The 25,199-nt window shown below is 51.1% G+C and overlaps 1 protein-coding gene across 1 annotated transcript; it reads right to left on the reverse strand.

The window, feature by feature from the left end:
• Positions 1-17,815: 17,815 nt before the first annotated feature.
• On the reverse strand, positions 17,816-23,526 carry HLX (H2.0 like homeobox). Its single transcript, XM_010992920.3, has 4 exons — positions 22,490-23,526; positions 21,550-21,729; positions 20,487-20,671; positions 17,816-18,693 (listed from the first exon to the last, which is right to left on the reverse strand). The coding sequence occupies exons 1-4, from the start codon at positions 23,079-23,081 to the stop codon at positions 18,196-18,198; spliced, it is 1,455 nt and encodes a 484-aa protein (XP_010991222.2). The 5' UTR covers positions 23,082-23,526; the 3' UTR covers positions 17,816-18,195.
• Positions 23,527-25,199: the final 1,673 nt, after the last annotated feature.

A 25,199-nucleotide genomic window follows, 5' to 3' on the forward strand; every position in this document is an offset into this window, starting at 1 on the left:
CGACAGAACATATGAATGCCTCTGATTAACATCTAAAGGCAGCGCTGAAATTGCCCCTCCATGGAGCACTTTCTGTAAATCCAGCCGGCTCTAGCTATAGGGACCTCTACCATTTCAACTCATTTATCAGCAATTCCATCTGCTTCGTTTGGGGGCATTCCGTGTGTCCCTGGTTCTGTCATGTCACGGCCTGGGGCTGCTCCCTCAGTAGTGAATCTCCTTCACAAAAAGCCTAATCCAGGCCTGTCATCTTCCCCAGTGATAGCTGGAGCAGCTGTCGAGTCTTCCTCCATCGGATGGTGGTTGCCAGAGAGCCGAAGGGGCCCACCGCCTGATGGCCCTGCTCGGAGCTAAATCTGTACACGCGTGATCTTTCCTTGAAACTGGAGGAGGGAACGATGCCCCCCTACCTTTTACACCAGATTGATTTAATGTCTTCTGGAGGAGTGGTGAGCTCATCCCTGCTCCCATTCGACTTCAAAAGACCAACTGTCTCATTAACCTAATTGCCCCCACTTTAAGTAACTTGCTTAAATTACCAACTAATGGATGGTCTTTTCTGTCCAAACAAGACATTTTAAAATGTTCCTACCAAAAAGAAATTGCTTGCAACCGTGACAGATGAATGTCTCCTTTAGAGGATTATTAGAATAATTATGGTAGGTATGCTTCGAAGCCTTGAAAATTTTTTTAAAGAAAGATTCAAGTGGCAAATCTGTATAGATTACAAACTGCGGAATCCTTTCTCAGAGATGGTATTTTGAAAAGTTTGTCATTCAACCAAGCTACGCTCAATTACAAAGACAATTCAATGGCAATACTATAGAACATTTATCCTTTTGGGCGAGGAAAAAAACCCTCAGGAAAAAGAACACTGAAACTATCAGTAGCCCCTGTTGGCTACATTAAACCTAATAAAATTGCTAATGATAAATTTCTCGTTGATGAGCGTTCCCTGCTGTGCCGCTCTGCCAGCTTCAGTCACAGGGAACAAGGCAGGGAGGTTGAATTATTGGTTAGACTCATTTTATTGGCTTGGGCTTTGGGGGGCACTGGGTTATATGGGAGATTCTTTTCATGTTTTGCTTTTTTGTCCTCAAGAAGCAGCTGGTTTTGTCTTTAGTTTCAAATGTCAATTTAAAAAAAAAAAAAGGCAATCATAGAAGGCAGAAATTTATACATGGGAGCTTCCCCAAAACACCTGATGTCTATCCCAGCGAGGTTGCCAGGAAGGGATGCCCAAGTCTCTCAGGGAATCACTGGCTGTGCGCATGGCTGATAGGCAAGCTGGGCAGAGGAAGGGAGGGGGGTACCTGTTAGGAAGTGACAAAGGGAAAGAGAAGGTGTGAACTGGGTGGGCTGGGCCTACAGCCCCACAGGCTCGAGCACCATAACCCAGGTCTGGCCCAGTCTCTGGCTGATCCAAGCTCAGTTTTAAATTTCTACATGGAGATGGCAGCTACCGTATGCAACGTATCAGAATTCCACTGCCAGTCTCCAGAACAGCATGGGTTCCTGAAAACAAGACATGCAGTGTAATTTTCTGGGGCTGAAACCTCCTGATGGGGAAGGAGGACCGGCGCTGATTTCAGAGTGCGGGTTCCTGATGTCCAAGATCCTGTTCCTGCTCAGTCTCTTAAATGTCAACCCAATGGCCCTTTCTACCTTAGACTAGGGCACTGGGGATGACAAAGAGAAATCCAAAACCTGGACAGAAACTCACCCTCAAATCTCTCAGACCACCTCCTCTTAACTGGAAGGACTTAGATTTCAGACTTCCATGGAAACGCTAGAGCATGCATCTGTGTGCTGAGCAACTAAGTCTAGCACAAGATTCTCCTCTGAGAAACAGCTCAGAGATCAGGACCACAGTCATGCTCGCAGCTCAGCAGTGGGCTGGTATTGCACTCTGCTTATTCTCCAGACCCATTCTCTTCTCTGCCCTGCCCTGAACCCAAGAGGCTAGCTCCTCTGAATCTCATTTCCCCCCTTAGCTGATGGGATGTGCCAGCTGATGGGACATGCCAGAAGGAGGTCAGGGCAGGGGTGTAAGGGTGAGAAAGGAGAGGTAAGAGTATTTCTTCCTCCTGCTCCCTCCCTGCAGGGACAAGTGACAGCACTGTGATGGGGCCCATGCCCTCTGCCCACAGCCACAGCTGGGGTCCTCTCTCCCCAGCTCCAGGCTCAGCAGCACCATTCTTTGTGGGGAGACTGAATAATGGCCCCCAAAGAGAACTAGTTCCTAATCCCCGGAACCTGGAAATGCTATTTTATGTGGCAATAGGGACTTTGCAGAGGTGATTAAGGATCTTGAAATACGAGATTATCCTGGATTACTGGGGTGAGCACTCAACGCAACCACAAGCGTGCTTGTAAGAGGAAGACAGAGGGAAATTTGACACAGAAGCAAAGGCTGTGTGACCAGAAAAGCAGAGACGGGGGTGACACAGACATAAGCCAAGGAACGCCAGCAGCCATCAGAAGCTGGAAGAGGTAAGAAGTGGGTTTTCCCCCAGCAGCCACCAGAAGGAAGCAGCCCTGCCAACACCTTGGCTTTTTAGCCCAGGGAAACTCATTTCAGACTCCTGGCCTCTAGAACTGTAAGAGAAGAAATTTCTGTTGTGTTAAGTCACCAAGTTTGTAGTAATTTGTGATAGTCGCCCAGGAAACTGGTACACCTCCCCAGCCTTTAAAGATGGGATCATAATGGTTTCCCAGCTGTTTCTAGATCCTCCACATCTCTTGCTGGTTCCCCAAATCCTGTCCACACCACTGTATATAGTCCCTCTTAAAACATCTCTTCAAAAATCAGCTGTTCTGTTTCCTGCCAGAATCCCATCTGAAATATTCTACTTCATTCAAAAAGACTTTCAGATAGAATATCAAAAAATATATTTGGTATGATAAAATTTTGTTCACTGAGAAATTTGGGGAAAAAAAAAAGAAAACCTGGATAAAAGATGTTTTATGCCAGGACTAACATTAGTATTCAAAATTCACCACCATACAGCCCTGAACACTTTTCAGGAGTTAGAATGCTAAGCTCCCCAGCAGCCAATGCAAAGAGAAAAAGCAAAACCAATTTTAGTTTATTATTTCTTAAGCTAGCCTGATATTGGAAATCACCCGGATACCTTGTTAAATGTCCAAATATCCAGTCATTGCCTTATCCAAGACCTAGTAAAGCAGAACCTAGTAGAAAAGCAGTAGGAATCTGAATTTGAACAAATATCCAAGGTGACTTAGACACATCACAGCATCTATAAGGTAAGAACATAACATGGGAATTGTTGACAATGGAAACAGCATTAAAGATGTGAAAAAAGAGCCAGCATCTCAAGACTGGTGAGATGTCTGCAGTGCAATATCCTTCTAGCTGGGTCAAGCACTGTCTTCTGTGCCCATTGAGCACACAATTACATGACAAAAGAAGTGATCTGAATCATGACAAATATGATTACAAGTTAACTGTGCCCTCAGTGAAGGTACATGCTATAGTGGACTCCTACTCCTGTATTGCCTCTTCAGTTTCCATTCTCTGTTTGTCTTTCCAAATACCCTTCTTCCCAATGTCCTTTCAAGGTCCCTGAAGTCAGGAGTGAAGAGGGAACTCAAGCAAATGCAATCAGGTGGTCCATTCCTCTAACCATAATGACTAAAGCAAGGAGGGTTGTGTGAATGAACCAGTCCCATTAGCCTTTTTTTCTGGGAATTCTGGGTCACAGGCAGTTTCCTATTCAATACAGTATAGTATATACAGCTGTGAGGGAGGCCTTGATACCAGGAGGGAGGCTAGGTTGAGCATGAAGTGAATACAGAGAGAAAGTGAGAAACCCACAGAAAACAGAACCAGAGCCCTGATCAAACCATGCATGAAACTGACTCTGCTGCTGAACTTTTCTCAATCATGTGATGCAATAAATTTCCCTTATTGATTATGCTCTTTTAAACTGAGTTCTCTTTTACTTGCATCTGAAAGCATCCTATGCAGTAGACCTACCATATTTATCTAACATTTTAATTGAATATTCACACTGAAAATTTTATTTTCTTTCAATAAAAAAAGTGCAGAATACTAAACCCTTGGAGAGAGAGAAATGCTACAAAAGGAAGCATTTAATTCTTCTTAGTGACTACCACAATTTTAGGGAATTTTTTTTCTCTCCTCCTACCTACTTTAACCAAAAGGAAATCTAAATATTCCGATTTTTGTCCCATTCATGATCACTGACCTTTACCAGGGCCTAGAGGTGCAACCAGAGACTCATCTTGAACTTATTTTTCTTTATCTGCTCTTGTAACAACATCAAGCTTTCAGATACTTCTCAGAAAATATCTCAAAGACCCAGTGACTTAACCCACCAATCATCATTAACTCCATAAAACCAGAGTGAGCAGTCATCTGGGGGACAGCCCATCATCTTCAACCCCAGAAGGTAGTCAGTGCTTAGTCGGGAGGGGCTATTGGGATCCAAGGGGTTAAAGATAGAGGAATCAACGGAACTGGCATATTTAGTGGAGCCTGGTTACCTTTGAGGGACTCTGATTAACCAGTTCAACTATTTTGAATGACTAGTTGATTTCTTAACTGGAATAGTTAGTACTTAGTCAAAAGTAGTGACTAAAATTCTAAAACCTGGAGTCCAATTCACATCAATATAAAAAGTTTACTGATAAGGAGTTGTTGCTAGTGGATACAGACTTTCAGTTTTGCAAGATGAAGAAGTTATGGAAATTGGATATTTTAACACTATTGAACTGTAAACTTAAAAATGGTTAAGATGGTAAATTTACGTTATGTGTATTTTGCCACAATTGTGTGTATAAAGAAATATATATATGTATACATATATATATGTATACATATATATACATCTGAAAGGGGAGGAGACTTAACTTTTATTGTGACCCAGTAATGTTTGGACTTTATATATGTAATAATAATAATAATATCCAACACATATGTAGCAGTAATTTCAGTATGCCAGTTAGTGGTTCTTAAGTGCTTTTTACTTTTCTAATTCAATTCTTACAACAACCCTATAGGTAAGATATTATTATTATTAATCCAACTTCCTGATAAGGAAATGGAGCCATGGAGAAGTTCTGAAACTAACCCAGAGTCATCTGGGCTGAGCTGAGATATGAGACCATTCAGTTCTGCCCCAGAGTTTACACTCGTCATGACCAGCTACACATCCTGCCTTAATAGTTATCAGGAACTATTACCTCTGTTTTACAGAAGCAGAGATTGATACTCAGAGTTAAGAAAATGGACCAAGATCATGAAGATGGTGAGGGCAGAGCCCACACAAATTTAGCCTCTCTAGTTCCAATGCCTAGGTCATTGGTGTGACCTTAAAGATTCTCTAAGGGGAAAATCTCAAACAATATTGGCCACAGAACTTCTTTACCACCTTAAAAATGATTGAGGATGCTAAACGGCACTTGTATGTGTAATTGTATCTATTTATACTTACCTTATAAATTAGCACTATCCAGTAGAACTTCCCTGATGATGGAAATACTCTGTATCTGCAGTGTCCAATGTGGCACAGCCCCTGGCCGCATGTGGTTTCTGAGCAATGGGAATGTGGCTGGTGTGGCTGAGGAAATCAATATTTCATTTCATTTAAATTAATTTAAATGTGAATAATTACACAGCACAGGTATAGATATAAAACCAAGAATGCTAAAAGTACACCTTGAAATGTACTACAACATACGCAATCATCGCACAGGCTATCAGAGCTATGACATCACTACACCTAATGTGGCTTTTGGGAACCTCCATTGTGCACTAGAGGAAAAGTCCATAATCTTTTATTGTGAAAATAGTTTTGACTTCAGGGGTTCCCCCAAAGGGTCTCAGAGACACTTAAAGGTCCAGGGCCCACACTTGGAGTCTTAAAGGACTGACAGGAAGAGTCAGCTCCTCTAGGCTCAGAAGGAACAATGCTTCACCCACTCTGCACTAGGGCTCCTTCCTCCTTTGGGGGAGACTTTTGCCTCTTTCCCACCCCCAGAGTTGGTTTCTCTTGCTCATAGATCCAAATTTCTCCATGTGCTGGAGCAGGCGGGACGGGCAAGAGGCCAACAGCCTAGTCCGGATCAACCAGAACGACCTAAGGGTTGGAGACCAGAGACGGTGGCTGGGCTTGCTGCGGGAGAATTTTCCCTCTGAGGTTCCAAGTCTCCAAGGCAGTGGGGATCAAATCAAGAAGTAGAAAGAAATGCGCAAAGTGAAATTCAAGATGCTGGAAAAGATGGAAAGGCCTCTTCTCCCTGGGGTCTCCCCTTCTCCCCTCCTTCCGGCAGGCAGGAAAGAGGAGGCTGCTCCAGGCGGGGAGGAGAGGGCTTCAGAGGGTCTTCTGGGGCAACTCAATCAAAGAAATTATTTTCCCACAGATGAAGCCAAGAATATCTTAATGGCTTTTTCCTGATTGAGGAATAAATCTATTAATTTATGGCCCAGCCCCAAACGAGTTGTGTCAACCCCGCCCACCCTCTTTAAAAAAAATGTGAGAAATACTTTCAAATCCCACTTATTTTCATGATTTCCATCTTCTCGCTCCTTTTTTGTCCCTTTTTTTCACTCTGTTCTTTCATACTCAACTCTGCTCCTTTTACTCCTATGTCTCCACCTATTTTCAAATAAATCCCCAGCTTTGTCAACTCCAAGTCCCTATCCCAGGACGCACCTAATTAGAGGTGCTAGAGATTCGGAGGTGCGACTCTTCACCTCCCCGTACAAAGTAAAGGTGCCAACAAGAATAATTAGATGTCCTTGGAGAGGCACTAGCAAGGCACCACCTGCATAAGCAGCTTCACGCACCCCAAAGCAGAGCGGGCATTTTTAACCAAGCCTGGGGTCCGGGAGAGCTTCTGGGTACTGAGACCCCGCCCCAACAGTAAATCACAAGAAAGCAGAGGGCGAAAAGTCGGTGTCACAGAGACTCACAATTACTACTGCAATTAACACGCCCCGAGGATCATTGCTAGAAGACCAGTATTTATGGACTCTGCCACCCTGCTTGCCTGACCTTGAGGGCTCACAGTTCCTAGCGCCAGGGCGAGTGTCCTGCTCCTTTGCAGAAGCAGTGAGAGTGGGTAAATCGACCCCGGCTTTCTGTGGGAAATCAGCGCCGTCGCGCCTGCATAACTCAATACTCGAGATAAATACATGTCCCATTAGTACTATAGATGACTTAGATAATGTAGCCTATGGCGAGAGGGAGCTGTAAAGTATTCCCGACTCCACTTGCTAACCACTAGTCTTTCAACGAATTTTTTTTCTTTTTTTTTTTTTTTGCCAGTTTACTAATCTGTAAAATGGGGGTAATAGTTTTTAAATTGCCTACCTGGAATTTGGTGAAAAGCAAATAAATTAATACGTATGAAGGTTTTAAGACAGTGTCTGGCACAGAGGCATGCAACATTTTACTGGATGTAAATCAAAAAGTTGTGCCTGGTATTATTGGTTAAATTGTGTTAGGCTAAAGCGTTCTTACAGGTGGTTGGTTAAGCGGTTACACTGCATGGCACTAGTCCTGGTGACAACATGAATAAAGGGACCTGCCCTGCTCTGGCCTCGTGCTCACAGTTAGCGTGCGCCAGTGGCCAGGCCTGGGAAGAGTGTGGACACGCTTGGTGCTAACCAGGCAGGAATGAAGGGTGAGCATTCGGACCTCTATCTAGTCTTGCCTGGCACTGAGCTGCCTGCCTGGCCTATCGTCCGGACCATCTTTGCGCCTCCTCCGGCACCCAAGGCCCCAGTTGTCTCATTCGCTCCGGCTTTTTGATGGGCCCTTTTATCTGCCTCGGGCCAAAGGGACGAAGACGAGTCTAGGCCTCGACGTAACGCCAGAAGATAGGGAGACTCGGGGCCAAAGACCTGTCTGCGCTGAGGGCCACGCAGCCCTACGCTGCGTCGATCCAAACCTCCAGTATGGACGCGACCCCCTCGGAGGGCGGCGGGCCGCAGGCCTGGGAACCGGTTTCCTAGGTTCGAGCCCACCTCTGGCCCCGACTTTCGTTTTCAGCCGTGCACTCTGGGGAGGTTTATGGCCCTCGCGCAGCAGGAAGGAGAGACTCGTGGGCACCATACATGGCCGGGCGCCTGCGGCCCTAGCTCGCGGTGGCCTCGGCTCGCAGGGCCCCATCCTGCTGGTGCGCGGGGCTCTGGAGCCAGAAAGTGTACACAGACCATAAATTTCCCGCCCCGCCCGGCGCTCAGAGACCGGGGTCCGTCCGCCTCCCTCCGCCTCCCCGCGCCGGGCCCCTCACTAGGATCCCGGTGACTTTGGCGGGCGGTAGAACGCTGCTGGTAGTGGCGGCGGCTCCTGGCCGGGTCACCTTGCCGTCCTGCCGCGGCAAGGGCAGCACAGGGGCGCTAGGAGTCGGGCCACAGCCTGCAGGAGGCTCCTCTCCGCAGCCAAGGAGGCTGAGGTGGAGAGATAGAGCAGAGCGGGATGGAGGCGAGGTCTGAGGGAGGCCAGAGGGGATGGAATTAGAGAAGTGACTTTGAGTGTGGAGGGGAAGCGTATTGGACTTCAAGACAGCTCGGATCTGTCCATCCGGAGGTGGAGGGGGACAGTCGGTGCCCTTGGCGACCAGTCGCTTAAAGATGTTTTTGTAATAGGCCCTCACCTCCTGCAGTTGTCATCCTCCGCATACCAGGAATGCGCTCTCCCTGGGGGTGAAGGGATTCGATTCTTAATAGATTTTTATGTGGTTGCGTCTACACTCACAATTTAAGGTGGCTATTTCTTAGAATGATCAAAAAGTTCATCACAAAAGAGAACAAAGATTTGTTTGAACTTTGAACTTTTTCTTTGAAGAATCACAGAAACCCACCAGTTCAGGAACTGGACCAAGAAACCCCTGGTTTCTGAATCAGAGGCTTGGCCACGCCCCCGACCAGCGGAGAACGTACCTGGATCAAATTACCCAACCTCTCGGCTCCTTACTCTTAAATAGTGGAAGAACAGTATCTACCCGCTCAGTGTTGCTGTGAAGGTTAAATGAGATACAAGACTTTCAATTCCTACTTCAAGAGTGGGAAAGGATCGTGTCTGTTTCCTCCATTCTCACTTGCACGCCCCCACCGTGGGTGATTCCAAATCGCGCATAAGGACGCGTCCCCAGCCGGAAGAAATTAGCAGTGTAATGATGGTAATAGTTGTGATCGTTTAATAACAATTCCCACTCGTTGAGTGCCTTCTGCTTGTCATGAGATCACAGAATCGCTGTGACCGTGCCCATGCCTGAGTCTGTGACCGTGCTCTGTATCAGATATGTTCCCCTAACGTAAGTAAAAGGGATATTGACTGCCTCCAAGTTGCTGAGCAAACTGGCGGGTAGAAAATGGGAAGGCATTGTGGAAGAGGATTCAGGAAGCAGGATGGGGCCCCTCACGACCGTTATTCTGCAATAGGAAAATCAAAACAGGTGGGAACGAGATGAGAAAGATTCCTTCTCCTAAAACTTTTGGTTCAGAAGACGCACCTCTGGGACCCTTCTGATCGCTGCAATGGGCAGTCCCTAACCCAGAGCCCGCCCAGAACGTAGTAGGGGCTCAAATGGTGAGTGCGTAGAGCATTGATGCAAGGCACCTAGGCTGTGGGTGGCCCCGTAGGTCGCAGGCACATGGCCTTGGCTCCTAAACAATGCCTCGGGGGAGGAGGGGACTCTTGAGGATCTTTTTATACCCCAAAGGGCCCATTCCTTGTAAAAAATAAAATAATAATAAAAACAAGTCACTGCCTTTCATTATATTTTGGTTCATAAGCGAGGCTGGAGTCCACCATCTCTGGATAGCTGGGTCGTTCCTCTGAAGTCTCATAACCTGCCCTTCACGTTGTCCCCTGTGGTCGCCCCAGAACGTAACCAGAGGGGGCGGCTCCTCTTTAAGTCCTGAGTGGAAACTTGAACAATCCCAGGAGGAAAAGGAAGACCCGAGGAAGGGAGAGGAGAGGGAAAAACAAAAAAACAGGAAAGGGTAGGGATGCCCATAGCGTGGAGGAGGATAAGGAAGAGTGAAGACTGAGGGAAAGAGGACCGTTTCAATCATACCCGACATTCGATTTTTAAACTGTACATTTGACTCCTTTTCCCTTCAAGCTTTTCACCCCATTTGTTCAACCACAACACTTAGCTCTTGGCCCTAGAGAGAAACCAGCACAGACAGCAGGGACACTGCGGGAGGCGGGGATAGGAGGATCTGGCTTAGACCTCTGCGGAGGACCCGAGGCAGCCTTACAGGAGCCACCTTCCGGGCGCTGCTCACCCGCGCGGAGCTGACGTCGGCACCAACTCGGGCGAGGCTGAGGCCTGAGGGCCCGCACTGACCTTGGATTGGGTGCTCGACCGGCAGGCTGGGGAATCCTGGAAGACGGAGGACCCAGGACCCTCCACTGGATCCAAACGAGTGGCGAACGGGGCGGGGTCAGGCGACCTCCCAAGGCTCTTAGCCGGATCTGCGCGCCCCGGGGTAGTAGAGGGAAGCTCGGACCGCGCCGCGCCTCGTGGGCACTCCCTCGGAGGGCGTGCGCGGCCTGTGGCTCTCTCCACAGAGGGATCCAGAAAAATGGCCGTTGCCTGTGGGGATCGCGAGATACGGAGTTCTATTCACTCATTAGTTCATTTGTTCGTTCATTTCTTCTTCCGCTCATTTCTTGACCTCGCACGCACCACGTGCTGGGAACTGTGCTGTGTGAACTCTTCACCCCGATCCCGACAAACACAAATAAACAGCTCTGACTAATCAAAATGAGGCTGGAATTCACTGACCCAAAAATCGCACGAGGCGAGTAGGGGATGAGGGTAGTTCAGGAACCCCTCAAAACAAACCGGCGCTGTTGCAAAGCAGAGGGAGAAGGCGGGATGCGGGAAGACACACTGAAGCCAACGCGCCGCCCCTTGTCTCCGGCTCTGCACTGCCCTTCCCTGCGCGCAGAGAAGCTGGTGCAGCCCCAGCGCCCCGCGCGACCAGGCCCGAGCGGAAAGGGCGGGGGGTGGGGCGCCGAGGAAACAGAGAAAGTGTCCCGCTTCAGTCCTGGTTCTTCTGTCGACCGTCAGTGAAATGATCGTGGACGTGTCATTGAACTTACAAGATGAGGCCAGCCATGCCCATCTATGCGCAACGCTACGAACGAACGTGCGCTAAGGAACGTTTTGCCAACTTACTGAGCGCGGCTCGTGAATTCGTTTTCTTGCTGTTCTGTGATGATGTTAGTATCAGGGACCCAGAGTATCTTTAGCCTGATGATTCGGGACTTCCAAATCCACTCTTCTTCCAGGGGTCACCGCCCGGTAGCTCCGTACCTTGCTGCTTAGCTTCCTCCTGTGTTTCCAGTCCTAACCATGCTGTCATGCTGTTCCTGAGGACCTACTGGCACTATAAATAACCACAAGGGCCACAGTAATTGTTACTCATTTATTCAAGAAACACTTTCTGAGGAGCATTCCCTGAGCAAGAACGGAGCTAGGTGCTAGAATTTCTCCAACCGAGCCCCAGAGCTCAGTCCTGCCCTCAAGAAGAGGGGTGGGGTGTGTGTGCTTTTCTCCACATAAAGGGACAGTTGATGTCCGGTTTCCTTCTTGACGACCCTCCCTCTAGGCGATTAGTTAAGAACTTAATAAAACTCCTGAAGTGCTATTTGTCCTGACACGATCTCAGCAGTGAACACATATTTTTCCCTGCTTGGACCCCTGACCCTTGGTTAAACTCCCCTCAAAGCCAGTGTCAGAAAACGCTAACTTTATCCCCTTCCGAGTCCCAAGGAAAACTCCCAACTGCACCCACCAGCATTGTGTTGATCACCTGCTGTGTGCACAGGGCACAACGCCAGGAGTACAAAGAGGAAGAAATGCCAATGGGCATCTCGTGGAGTCTGAGTCTATGAGGCAACCCCTGCCATCACCTGGCAGTCCATCCAAAATTCTGGGCTACTCCTTAAAGAGTTCCTCCAGGGACACTGTGATTGCATGGCATTAACAAGCCTCCACCTATGAATTTAATTTCCTGGAGCGTAAGGATTGTCTGGTATATTTTTTTCCAACTGCGCAGATACTAATAAGGACCTCAGTGAATACTGCAATGAATAAATGAATGAGTCAAGGAATATAACAGCATCTAAGCTTACAGAACTTATTGTATGCCGCCCACTATTCTCATTTCACGTTTGATAAGGCGATCACCCCTAACAGCAATTTATGTTAGGTAGCCTTGATTATTTCCTATTATGCAGATGAGGAAACTGAAGCCAAATGATTAAATTTCCCAAGGTCTCGCGGTTGGTAATTGGTGAATGAATGAACGCTTCCTTGCCTGGTTTGGGTTCTCCTATTCCAGCGTGGGATCCTGTGTGCCCCTTTTCACGCACTAGAACCCGCGCCCCACCTGCCGACCTCTTCCCATACTCGGCCCGGAGAGAGTCGTTGGGGTCGCCGTAGCCGCGAGCTCCTTGCGAGCCTCAGGTGATGTAGCCGCTGTTCCCGGTCTGTGGACGGCGCAAAAGAGGGAGCTCGGCATCTGCCGCGGCCGGGGCCAGGTCCACCGGCAGGGGACACAGAAGGAGCCCTCGCAGCGGCTGCCTGGCTAGTCAAACAGGCCTCGCACCCCGTGTCCTGTCCAGAATCCCAAGCGTCAGCAACGATCGACAGAAGAGGAAAAGCACCACGGACAAACTGACTCCTGTGAGCAGGGTGTGGCCTGGACCCTCCACACTGTTAGCAAAGCTAAACTTGTACAGAGGCGGCGCCTGCTGAAGGGTCTGGATGTCAATGGGGCGGGGGGGGGGGGTTGAGCGGGGAAGAAACCAAGGTCTGTGACTCCTGGAGGGACACCTCTCAGGGACAGTGTGGGGGAAGAGGAGGCAGGCCAACCGGAGTCCATTGTTCCCACAGAGGTTCTGCCCTCTTATGCTCTTCTGAAAAAGATACTGAGCTTTAATAATCCGTGACGGAATACAGATGGTCAAGTGTGTCTGGCAGGACCCCTCTCCTTCTCTTGTACCTTAGGAGTCACTAACCCCACAGCCCATCCGAGTTCTGGTGCTCACTCTCCAGAGGAACTTGGACAAGCATCAAGACTCCTGGCCTCCGTTGCCTTATCCTTTAAAATGAAGTCGTCCCCCTCGGGGACATTCAGTCTTCGTTCCTAAAGTGAGTGAGGGCAGGGCAACCAAGGAACCAGGGGTCAGCGATTCTCCAGGCTCATCTGTCAAAAAGGCTCAGAGCCCCCCACCCCCACCCCATCCTGGCAGAGCCTGTGTTCTGTTAGAACCTGGTTGGGATGGAGGGCTGATATCTTAGAAAGTGTACCCCGTGTGAGAGGTTGAGATTATCAAAGGGCTCCACTGCAGAGGATGAACTCTGCAGGTTTTAGTATCTGTGTGAGGGGAGAAGCCACGAAGGCTGATCATCTGTCTTTGGTAAACTGCCCAATCCCATCACAATCTCGAAGGTGAGACTGTGAGCCAGACTTAAGCTCAGTAAATCGGGGTGTATCTCCCTTAGCCCGAACACCTGCAGTTAAAGTCCTTGTTAAAACCCAGTAGTTGCATCTTCACAAAGACCATGGAGTGTGCAACCTCCTCCCCAACCTCAGGCTAAAAAAGAGGGACTTTGAGGCCCTGCGCATTTAGGGTCATCTCTCGAGCATCTTTAAAGTGAAGGTTCCAGAGCTCCTCGCCTTTCTTGGCTCTTCCTTCTTCAAGAAGGATGAAGGTGGAGGGGAGACTAGGGTAAGTCAACTGGAGGAGGCTGTGTCATCGGCCTTAGCCTCTGACTTCTCCCCATTTCTTCCTCCAGAACCGCCTAGGGCACGTCCAGCACTCCGAGAGTCTGTTTGAGGTCCACCACTGCTTGAGCACTTTTGTGGGGTCAGATCTGGGAATAGGTTAAAGCTCAACAGGTTAAAGCCAGACAAGTTTTAAGCTCAAGTCTAAAACGCCCACAGAAAATCCCCTGGTACGAGTCCGGGTTCCTGCCCCTCCCTCGGGGCCCCAAAGCTCCCCGTGGCTGTGACTACAGGAGAACTCGGGGTCATATTCCAGTTACGACTCCCTTTGGTACCTAGAGAAGGGGGGACCAGCAGGCGGGGCACCCAGAGCTCACCTGGGCTCAGCTGGGCGCAAAGCAGAACCCTAGCCAACACCCCTCTTCGGACCCTGGTAAGAGGGGGCAGTCACGGAAAAGATCCCAGAGCTCTGAGATGCGGAGGGCACCGGAGGGATTTGTAACCGGAGTTTGAGCAAATGTCCCCCACCCCAACCATACATGAATCCTTGCTGGGTGGGGTGGGGGAGAGGACACGGGGTGATGTCCTTGGCCAGTATGTGAGCCACAACCTCCCTTAGAGGCAAGACCTGTCCTTGAAGTCCCGCAGAGCCGGACAGCTTTGGCCTCGGTGGGGACAGGACAGAGATGACTACACGCTCCCAAGGACTCCCGGCATCGCGGTCCCTGCCCACCCTCGGCTGAGGCTGAGAAAAGGGGCCCCTGCTTTCAGTGGCTTAGTCGGCGAATCTTGGCGCAAGGGAACTTTTCTAGAGACCTAGAGCCCCACCCACCCACCCTGGCAGAGGAAGGCGGCCTGAGTCTCCTCACTTTGCTTTGCCATGTGGCAGAGAACGCGGAACTTTATTTGCCCACAAAGTGCTGAACTAGCCAGTAGACGGTCCCTCGTGTCCGTCAGTCTGCGTTTCTGTGTGCCTTTTTTCTTTCTGTGCATTTCTGTGCCTTTCTGTGTGTGTGTGTGTGTGTGTGTGTGTGTGTGTGTGTGCGCGCGCGCGCGCCCGAGGGGCGTAGCAGATCCTCCTCCTGGCCCAGAGATGCGCTCGAGTCGCCAGCCCTCTGCGCGCCCCTAGCTGCGCCTTGGTAACCCCTGCTCCGAGGGCTTGGCGCCGCGAGGATTCCTGGGCTGGCGAGGCGCGGCCCTGCTTTGGGCCAAGAGTTATTGCTGCTTTCAGCAAAGGGCGAGTCCCGGGGGGGCGCGCCGGTAGGGGCGGGGGTCGCACGCAGCTCGGCTCCGTTCTGCTCCGGGACCCGGGCGCACCCTCTTCCTCCAAGCCCCAGCCCTGGGGGTCTCGGCCAGCCTGGGGTCCGCCGACCTTGCGCGTTCGGCATTTTCTTCCATGCCTGTGAAATCTCTGTCTTCGTTTAAGAATTTCTAGCTTCCCTGGCAGCTCTTGCTAGCATCGAGCACCACCGGGAAAATTCCCCTACCCAGAGCCGAGCAAGCCATCCCGGGTTGAGGTGACCTGGCCCAAAAAGCAGCTTGTCCTCCCCACCACCCGGCCAGATAAAGAGGACCCTCCGTCCTGCGGCAGCTTTTCTGCTAAATGAACTTTAAACTTCTCCTGGGCTAATGACACTCCGTTCCTGATGAAAATGTGGAAGAAATCCTCTGCCCAGAGTACAGCCCCGCCAGAGTTTCACAAGGAAAATGTTCAGGAATGAGAGGTGGGATGGCTGAGGAGGGGGCGCCTCCTGCTATCCCTCCAAGAGCATCCCAACTCATGTGGCCGGCTCACTTCCCTCCCAGACCCCCAGTTCCACTGCACCTTCTAATCTGGCGGAACCTGGTTGGGGCGAATTCTACCTGAAATCACACCATTACAGTCCCTGGGCGATGTTTTCCTTCAGTTTCGAAAGTACGGCGCCCAGGTGGCGAAATGTGGCGGAGGTCTGGAAGCATCGCGCACCCGCGGGCTTCGTGAGGGCGGGGTAGCTGCAGTGCACAGAAAGCGCCAAACCCTGCTCAGCTCGCCTTCCCAGCCGGGCTCCTCAGCTAGGTATACGTGCTGCCACTTTACTCTCCGGAAAGCCAGAACTGAATTTAAGTGCCTGTAAATTCAGTGTTCTTGGGTTGTCCTGGTTTTAGGATTTCAATATTTTGGGAGTGGGAGGAAATGAATCTCGGTAGTGAAGGCAAAATAAGGGTACAGAGAGAATCCTAGAACTCAGGAAGCAGAGCCTGTGGAAGGTATGGACAAATCATCCCAACTCAGGCTGGGACTCACAGTAATTGGGGAGACTGCCATCACCCCAAGACTTATGATTCGTTTAGGGATAACAACTGGCTCACGTTTCCCTTTAAACTGAGGTCCCTCCTGGGATGCTCTACCTTTCTCTTAGCTTTCCTACCACCAGACCACCCGGTGGTTCCCTTTCCCTCCCCACTGTTCACATTCCTCTAGGGGTTCTATTCGATTAGGGGGTCAGGTAGTTTGACTGGGGCAGGGAATGTTCAGCTTTGCATCTCTGGAACTTGCCCAGGTAACTGGCTGATCCAGGCTAAAGAAGACTAAATCTGGGGCCTCTCTACTCTGCCCTTGGACCCAGATGTCTACAACAGAGTTCTTTGTGCTCAAGCAAATTGGTCAAAATAGGGAAGCAGCTAAGCCAGACCAAGGAGCCGCTAGGAGCCTTCTCACTCTGGCCAGGGGACTGGGGTGTGTCCTAGGCTCGATGACCTACCTCAGTATCTCCTTAGGATCACCACTCTCCCACCCCAATGCCTTCTGTGTGGCAATCAGCTTCCTGGCATGAATGGTGGGCCTGGAAGAGGCCTGTGCCCTTGCCCCAGCTTAGTACCAAATAGACCCAGGTGATCAGGCTTGCCTGAAATGTCTATTTGTTTTTAAATCTCTTGAAATAACTTTATTAACGCTGGATATTCCATAGTTTCGAGGGGAGAGGGGTCTTGGAGAGAGGTTTGACCAAAAAAAAGGAGGAAGAGAAAGAGAGAGAGAGAAAATAAAGAAAGAAAGAGAAGAGAAGAGAAGAAAGAAAAAGAAAAGAAAGAAGGGAAAAGAAAAGAAAAGAAAAGAAAAGAAAAGAAAAGAAAAGAAAAGAAAAGAAAAGGAAAAACTTCCAATGGCCCACCCCAGTAGCAGCATGGAGGCAAAATAGATTTGCTATATTCCAGCTGCAGTGTGATGGGGAAGCTGCCTCTCAGCTCACCCCAGCTTGGAGGTGGAAGAAAAGTTCAATGGACACCTGAATTGGACCAATTGCAGAGGAAGACGGGGGGGGGGCATCGGGTTGTGGGGGCTGCCCGCAGAAGCGGGGCAGACTGTGGAGTTTTGTGGGCCCCTTGCTGGTCAAATGTGAGCCAAGAGGTCTGAGTTCTGGTTTGGATTCTTCCTCCACCTTGGACAAGGGAGTTGACCTTGAACAAATCACCATTCTGTCCTCCAAATGATCTGGCAGCTTTAAAGCCATCTCAGGCCCAGCATTCTAGCTCTAACTGATGTGGTCTGTCTATCCTTTTCTCCAGACACTACAGACCTGCTGGGTCCCCCTACTCCATCCCAAGGAGGGGTGGTTTATACTGGAATTGCCTGTAGGCTCCAAGCCAGGCTCTAAGCAGCCACCTTGTGAGTACCACCTGCGGCTAGATTGATCCAGTCCCCGCACCACTGTCTTCTTCACTCAACTCTGCTTACATTTGAACTGCAGAAAGCTAGTGCACACACTCACCATGCCCTGACTCCCGGTGGGGAAGCCATCTACCAGACAGGCCTAACAGATTCTATGGCTGCCTAGGCTCTCAGGCCACACTCAGGGTCAAAGATGGAGTATCCAGCAGCAGCAGTCAGTGCTAGCTACGGAGACATCTGAATGGGTGGAACCTGTAAGCCCCTGCACCATCTCTGCAGTAAGGTGGCTCTGAGGTTGCAGCACTTCTCCCTAAAGTTCCAGTCCCCCATCTCCACCTGCTGCCACCTGCAGGGCCCCGGGGCTCAGGTTCTGGTCGGAGAACTCGCACCTTAACGATCACATCGTCCCAGCAAGCCAAGCGGCCTTTACAAACTGTAGTAAACATTTTATTTACAAGTTTGTGGCGACCTAAGTGCATCGTGTCTTTGCGCCATGACCCCCAGTGTGGGGAGGACTGTTTAGCCCAGCACTTCGCAGTGTGAGCTGCTTGTATCCGGGCAAGAGTGTTCGGCTGGCGCTGGGAGCCGAAGGCCAGGGGCACTCAGACTCCCCCGGGCTCCATGTGGTGTGGACTGCGCCGGCCAGGGCAGCGAGGGGCGAGGTGGGACCGTAGGGATCGAAGCTATGCTGCTGCGTCTCCGGTCCTGGCTCCTCTGCCACCGTAAAGTGGGCACAAAATCCAGCCCACACGGGAAGCTGGGAGACTGCACGCACGGCCCCGCATCGCCTCCGACCTTGTTCAGTCTATAGACCGCCGAGCGATGCCTGGGCGGGCTCGGGGCTTTTGGGGGCGCTGCCGAGGGCGGGCTGGGGCGCGGGGTGCAGCTCTGACGCGCTACCGACGCTGCCGTGGCTGCCGGCGCTTCCGGCGCTGGTGCTGCTGCTACTGAGGCCGTTGAAGCTAAAACTGCCGCTGCCGCTGCTCCCCCCACTCCCACCGCTGCTGGCGGCCAGCAGGGCGCCCGGGGCCGAGGCCTTGATGACCGTTGTTTGGTGCAGAGACCGCTCGGCCCCTTCAGTCCGCTCTGTGTCGCTGGGGGCCATGTCCAGAGACTCGGAGTCGCTGCTCTCGCTCTCGGCCTCGCCCTCCGAGCGGCTGGGGCTCTGCTCCTCCTGCTCGCCGTCAGCAGCCGGGGCTCCGCCCGACGGCTTCTCACCCGCCTCCTTGTCTTTGTCCTTCTGAGCCTGGGCCTCCTTGGAGTGCCGCCACTTCATCCGCCGGTTCTGGAACCACACCTTCACCTGCGCACCGTCAGGAGACAGGGAGGGACATGGAGGTGAAATGCAGGCTCGTTCCAATCCAAACCGCGTGCATCCCATTCGGGAGCCACTCCGAAGACGGGCAAGCACCGCTAATAATCCCCTGCACCTCCGCCATAGGCCAGGTACGGCGCCAGGGGCAGGGACTGTGAAGCAGCCAGGAGAAGCAATGAGATCGCCAGGGATCCTGGCCTAGGGAATCCACTAGAAATGTTTCTCCATATGTGGCCCTCTGATCTCCAGCCTGAAGTGACTTGGAGGCTTGTTGGAAGGGCAGATCCCTGCTCCTTGCCTTTCAACTATGGAGATTTTTTTTTACACTTATATCGATGCTTCTTAACCCCACATGTGTCAGGATCCCCATACGAATCTGATTAAAATTATAGACCCCTGGCCCAGAAAAGTGCACATGTATCCAAGGTTTCGCACAAAATTTCAAGGGTTTGGCGAACGAACATTAAAAATTCCTGCTAAATTGGCCCCTCCTCTACTGCCACTATCGAAGACAATTCCCTGCAAAAACAGTTCTTTTTAATGAAGAACCGTGGGAAACAGAGGGGAAAGGGGGTTCAAAGAGTTAACCCCAGGAGAGTGAGGGCACCAAAGAACCTTCTATAAAAGAGCATTTCCTTGGCATGTGTGTACTCAGAAGCTGATAAGGACCCTGCCCCAGCCCAGGATAAACTAATCCTTCTGTGGTCTCCGAAAATACTGGAATCAAACCTGTGCGAAGTGGAGGAAGGGGGTAGGGATGGGGCGGAGAATCTATATAAATATATAATCCCCTGGGGGACGCAATGCGTTCACACAAGTTCCAGCTTCCCTTTTAAAAATAACATCCACAGCTGGTGGAAAACGGCTGGGCTCTTCCAGTGTGTGTGCTGGGGAGGGGAGTTGTGTAATGGAGGACAGAAGTAGGGGAGCATAAGGGAGCTACGAAAAAGTGCCTGCCTTTGGCTTCTGCCTTGCTTAGAATCTTCAGCACCCAGGGAGCCAGGGCCACTGCTGTGCGGTGTGGAAGAACAGTGACCCTTCTATTTCAAAAACTTTTCTTTAAAAAAAAAATTCAGTTCTTGAATTTGAGAAAAGAAAAAAACCTTGAATTCAGGAACAATAGATTTGCTATTGTGGGGGAAAAAAAAACTCAAGTAGGCAGAACCTACTGAAATGCTCTTGAATGTTCTAAGAAAGCCATTTTTTCTTTCTCTTCCTCACTCCTCCCCGCCCCCCATTACATCCTTAGAAAATTGGACTGACTGTGGCCACTCCAAGTGGACTTCTCGCCCTACTGGGGCTAAGTAATTCCGTTTGAAATGATGTTTTCACTTCCTCACAACTGGGGATTTCACAATCCAGCAGCAGCAGCAGGAGGAGGAGGGAGGACAGGGGGAAGAAAAACCCCAACAATCTCTTGACTTTGGATTTTTATCTCTTCCGAAATAAACTGCCTCCTACAGCAAATTGCGCTACAGTTGAGTATATAATTATTATCTCTCTCGGCCTATTTGCCTTCTCTGCAAAAGGCTTTTGCTTGTTGGCCAAAATAAACACACAGCGCTTGTTGACAGACATCTTTGGGGAAGGGCTATTCTTTCCATCCTTCTCCCCCACCCCTTCCTCTCTCCTGTCTCAAGTTCAGAAGCCCACAAAGTCTCTGAAATTCAAGATCTCGAGCTTCCACCACAAAAGGAGAGTCAGCGGGTGGAGGGGACCTTGCGGGTAAGCGGTGGACTGCTGCCGGCCAGGCAGCTGTGCGTTGGCCGGAGCTGGCTTACCTGTGCATCGGTGAGACCCAGCATTGCTGCCAGCTGCTTTCGGTCTGGCTTGGTCACATACTTCTGAATCTCAAACCTCTTCTCCAGGCCTTTCCTCTGCAGGTTGGAAAAGACCGCCCGAGACCACGAGCGCTTCCTCTTGTACGTCTGTGGCATGGTGTCCTTCGTGAGCACAGCATAGGGACCTGACACCAGACAGGAGACAGAGCAAGAGAGAGAGGAGAGCTGTTAGTGCTCTGTGTACGGCTTGCAAGTCTGGGGCTCATCATGATGCTTAAAATTGTTTTGTGTTAACAGTCGCCTCTACCCCCATTCAGAAAGCCCTTCATGCAGACACCGAGTGGCCTCTCTAAGGAGGAAATTTACAGTTCTTAAGCCAATAGGCGGAAGGCCTAAAGCGAGTATGGAGTGGAGAAGCCCGGTGGATTAATTCCAAAGGGAAAACATAAACCTAATGCGTGGCCTTCAGGCATTCCAAGTGTAGGCGAAAAGTCGCCCGGGTCTGAAGGATATGAAGATGACAACCTCGATTCTCTACCGTGTGTGTGTGTGTGTGTGTGTGTGTGTGTGTGTGTGTGTGTGTGTGTGTGTGTGTGTGTGTGTGTGTGTGTGTGTGTGTCTGTGTGTGTGTGTGTGTGTGTGTGTGTGTGTGTCTGTGTGCGCGCACGCGCAACGGAGCCCAATCGCATCGGTGCCCACGCACTCAGACGGAACTTTTCCAGGCAAAAATGTTTGAGGTCATTGCAAAATATGTGTATGTTAATCAGCAACAACTCTTGCTTTATTTTCAAACCACTTTCTCCAGCGAAAAGACTAGGGAAAGCCCCCTCCCACCGTCCCCCATACACTCTCCTGGTTCCCCAGGCCCCCCACTCCTCTCCCCTGGGAGTTGATCAAAGAGTGAGCTGGCTCACTGAGAAATCTTTCGCTTTCTCTCTGGACGTGGTAGCCTCCCACACCAACACGGGGATTGCTACACCGCGGTGGCTATGCGAGACGCCAGTCCTGAGTGTCCTGTCAGTTGACCTGCCCATTAGGCTGTAGTTCCAGAGGGTTTCCATACCTGGAAATGTATCTTGAAACTGATGCTGAACTGAATTTCTCGGGTTCGAGCTTAAGGGACTCAGGATGGCAGAAGCCTCATTAATGGGATCTAGAGATGCGAAGAACTGGCCGGTGGAGGGCTGGAGGCCGGGGAGGTGCACCCCTGCAGGCCGCCCGCCGGTTAGCAGCGACGTGAGATCTGGGAACGAGGGAAGAGCTGTTATACCTGGATCAAACCCATACTCTCTCCGAGATTTGTTTCTCCCCTCTCCCTTCCCTTCCATTCGGTTTTCCTGGAGCCAAGTCCTGAGAGACCCCTGTCTCAGTGCTGAAACCCCTCTCTCCTGACAGCGGCCAAGGGGCTGTGCACGCAATGTTCCTCTGTGTGCCCCGCAGGTCCACGTCCACGCACGTAGCAAGGAAGGGCTTTACCTAAAAAAGGCCTAAACGAAGTCACTTTCAGGTGCTTTCCAAGAATTCCACAGACCTAACTCGTCCTCCCAAAGGAGCCCTCACTCTGCTCTCTCCTCTGGGAGTTTAGAATCCATACTGTTCATCGACATTCCTTGGGTGAAATTTTATTAGAAATCAGATCAATGAAAGCAAAAGTGTTCCCCAAAAGGGCTTTCCCTGCCAGATAATATAGTTCTCTCCCTAGATATGTGATTAAAGAGACAGATGATAGTCATTTTACAAATATTGACACCATTTTTATGAATATTGATTCTGCAACGCGTGTTTTTAAAGCATTCTTGGATCCCTCTCTTTTTTTTAATGTAGAGCAAAGTGACTTTAAAACCTAATGTTTCATAGTCCCCTTACAATTCAGTTTCTTCTCCCTCGTATTACCGATTTATCCTTAATTGAAAAAACATTCAAAGGCGGCCCAAATGGCCCAGGAATCAGAGAGTGCGTCAGTGCCCCTGTCAGAGGCCTGCAGCCTCTCGCCCAAGACCTACCTCTCAGAGTGTTGCCTTCCTTGACTTTTGGGTCAAATTCTGCAGACAAAATGCGGTCAATTCCAAATTTGAGGTCCTTGCTGGAGGGGGCCGGGGCGGAGCCGTTATGGTGGGGATTCGGGACCACCCGTGCCCCGGAGGCCGGGGGCTGCAAGGCCCCAGGCCTGGGTGGAGGCGGAGGCTGTTGCTGCTGCGGTTGTTGCTGCTGCTGTTGTTGCTGTGGGTGATGGTGGTGGTAGGCGGCTGAGAGCGGAGACAGCCGCTGCGGGAAGCCAGCTGGTACTTCGGAGGGCGCCACCACTGGGGTGGGTCGAAGCGGAGATCTGGCGGCAGCTTGGAAAGAGGCGTGCGGGTGAGCCGAACCCAAGTGAGCGGTGAGCGCGGCGGCCGAGGCCCCCGCCAGACCCTCCGGGGCCGCCCCTGGCTCCCCTACGCCGGCGTGCAGGATGTCCGCGATGCAAAAGGAGGGTTTCTTGACGGCGGCGGGGTCCAGGGGGAAGGAACAGCCGCCCGGGCCGGCGGACGAGCAGTAGGCGGCCGACCAGAGGCTGAAGTTGGACGCGTAGAAGGGAGCCAGCCCAGCGGCGAACATCCTGGCGGGGTGCGCCCAGCGGCCGCCGCGGCCTGGCCGGGCCGGGTGGGTGGGTGGGTGCGCGGGGAGGGGCGCGCTAAGTCCAGGAGGAGGAGGCAGCCCAGCCCAGGACGACCCGCTTACTCTTCTCCGTCGGAACCGAAGAGAGGCCAGGGAGCCGTAGCGCCACCGAAGGAGGAGGCGAGGGCCGGATCCCGGCTGATCACAGCCTCGGCCCCTGGCCTCACTTTAAAGGCGGCGCGGCGCCCTCGTTCCCCGCGGGCTGGAGGCGAGCGAGGGGCGCTGGAGCGGCGAGGCGGGCGGGGGCCGGGGCTCCGCACACGCCAGGGAAGCCGGGGAGACAGGGGCCGGGCACCCAAAGAAACACCCAAACAGCTAAGCCCTAAGAGCTAAATTTAAAACAACAACAATAATAATCCGTTAGTTAAAAAAAAAAGTAATAAGAGGAAAAAAAAAAAAAAACTCCTCTCTAAAAACTCCCAAAGTTTTGGCAGGAGCTTTCGAGTCAGACCCAGGGTAGGACCTCGATCCGAGCGCCCATTGGCTATCCTACTGACCAATGGGAGCGGGAAGTGGTGGGGAACTGGGAAACGGGGCGTGGCCCGCCCCCTCGGCCACGCCCAGGCCACGCGAAACTGTTTGCTGGTGCCGCGTGGGCTGAGCTGGGTTGCGCGGGTCCCTCTCCGAAGTGTAGGTGTCGGACTGCCGCCCCAGGGAGTTCTAACCTCCCATTAACTTCTCCGAACCGGCACCAGGCGTGGACAGTTGGTCACAGCCCTCCTGGAGCGCTCGCCTAGGGAAGCTAGTGCTCCCGCATATTATCGCGGGTGCAAGGCCCGCCTCCTGTAACACTGGCGGCCCCCTAGGTTTCCCTCCTCTTTACTTAACTCCGGCCCGATTTTTCTCTACTCGGCCTTTATCCCCAGAATCGGTGTCTTCTACAAAGCCCCATTTTTCGTGGGTCCCCGCCCCTACGCTGCCCAGCCCGGAGCTCTCGCGCGGAATGCTACGGCACTGAGTCCCCGCCCAAGTCAGCACTGGGTCCGTGTCCCTGCCTCGGAGATCCTCAGGGAAGAGAGGAGGGGCAGTTGCAAATTAGCTTTATTCCGAGCTGTCACACATTGACAACTTGAACGAGTAACTTTTCAAACAAAGTAAGATGGATGTCTCCCTTGGACGCAGCCAAACCGTCACCCGAGCCTCGGAGACAACAAAACAGGCCGCCGTCCGAAACCCGGGAGAGCCATACGCGCGTCCCCTCCTCTGCTGCACCTTGTAGGAAATGTCACCCTTCCTCCTCCGCCACATCCTTGATCACATGGCGTCCGTTGTTTTGCAAGTGCCTACAAGAGCAGATTTTCTTGGGGTTAAATACTACTTTCAATTCTGTGACTGTTTTCTCCGGGAACCCCTTGGGCCTGGTCGCTGGAGAAGCTGCAGTAGTGGCCGACGTCTTCCATCCGCACTTTGGCTCTTCAGAGCGTAGAATGGGTGTAGTGGGGGGGGGTTTCTGCAACATCAACATCTCTATTTTAAGATTTCGTTCTCATTTAAATTATAGTCAGAATGGATTCCACCCCCCTCTCCCAAACAAACCACAGGCCACCCAGATGAGCTCTTCTTGCACATTTTCAGGAAGAAAATAAAATAATAATAATGAAACCACGAACTCTTTTGTTTTCGATTGTCCTAATAAGTATCTTCTAACAGAACTTCCGTGCTTCTGTGGCATCCCCGCGCGCACACACACACAAACTTTCAGTATAGTTGCAATAAAACTTCTGTGGCATTTTTTATTTCACTTCAACACTCAGACGTCCTACCAAAGAATCCCAGGAAGGCAACTGAATTTGCCATGCCTATCTCGAGTTCAGGATTTGAGCTAATTAAATTAATTTCTAGTGGTTTCTAGACTCTTGTTGCAAATGCTGTCATTTTAGCTTTTGACTTTCTCCTGGAAAAGACCAATTACTAATCAACCACTTCTGATCAGCCAGCACTTAGAACATCCACCCACCGCACCTCCCAGCCTCTACCTCTCTCTGTTTCTCCCTCCTCTCTCTTTTACTAAAGGGGTTTCTTGCCCTGCTTCTTGAAGCCCTGACAGAGATGTTATTT

The sequence above is a fragment of the Camelus dromedarius genome, chromosome 21 (genome assembly GCF_036321535.1).
Source record: "Camelus dromedarius isolate mCamDro1 chromosome 21, mCamDro1.pat, whole genome shotgun sequence".
Classification (NCBI taxonomy): Eukaryota; Metazoa; Chordata; class Mammalia; order Artiodactyla; family Camelidae; genus Camelus; species Camelus dromedarius.

What these genes read in the sequence shown, in the direction of transcription:
- HLX (XM_010992920.3), bottom strand. Translation starts at nt 23,081, where the DNA reads ATGTTCGCCGCTGGGCTGGCTCCCTTCTACGCGTCCAACTTCAGCCTC. An exon ending in GGAAGGCAACACTCTGAGAG is followed by an intron (nt 21,730 to 22,489) that starts GTAGGTCTTGGG and finishes CCTCGTTCCCAG; the next exon opens with ATCTCACGTCGCTGCTAACC. An exon ending in TGGGTCTCACCGATGCACAG is followed by an intron (nt 18,694 to 20,486) that starts GTAAGCCAGCTC and finishes GACGGTGCGCAG; the next exon opens with GTGAAGGTGTGGTTCCAGAA.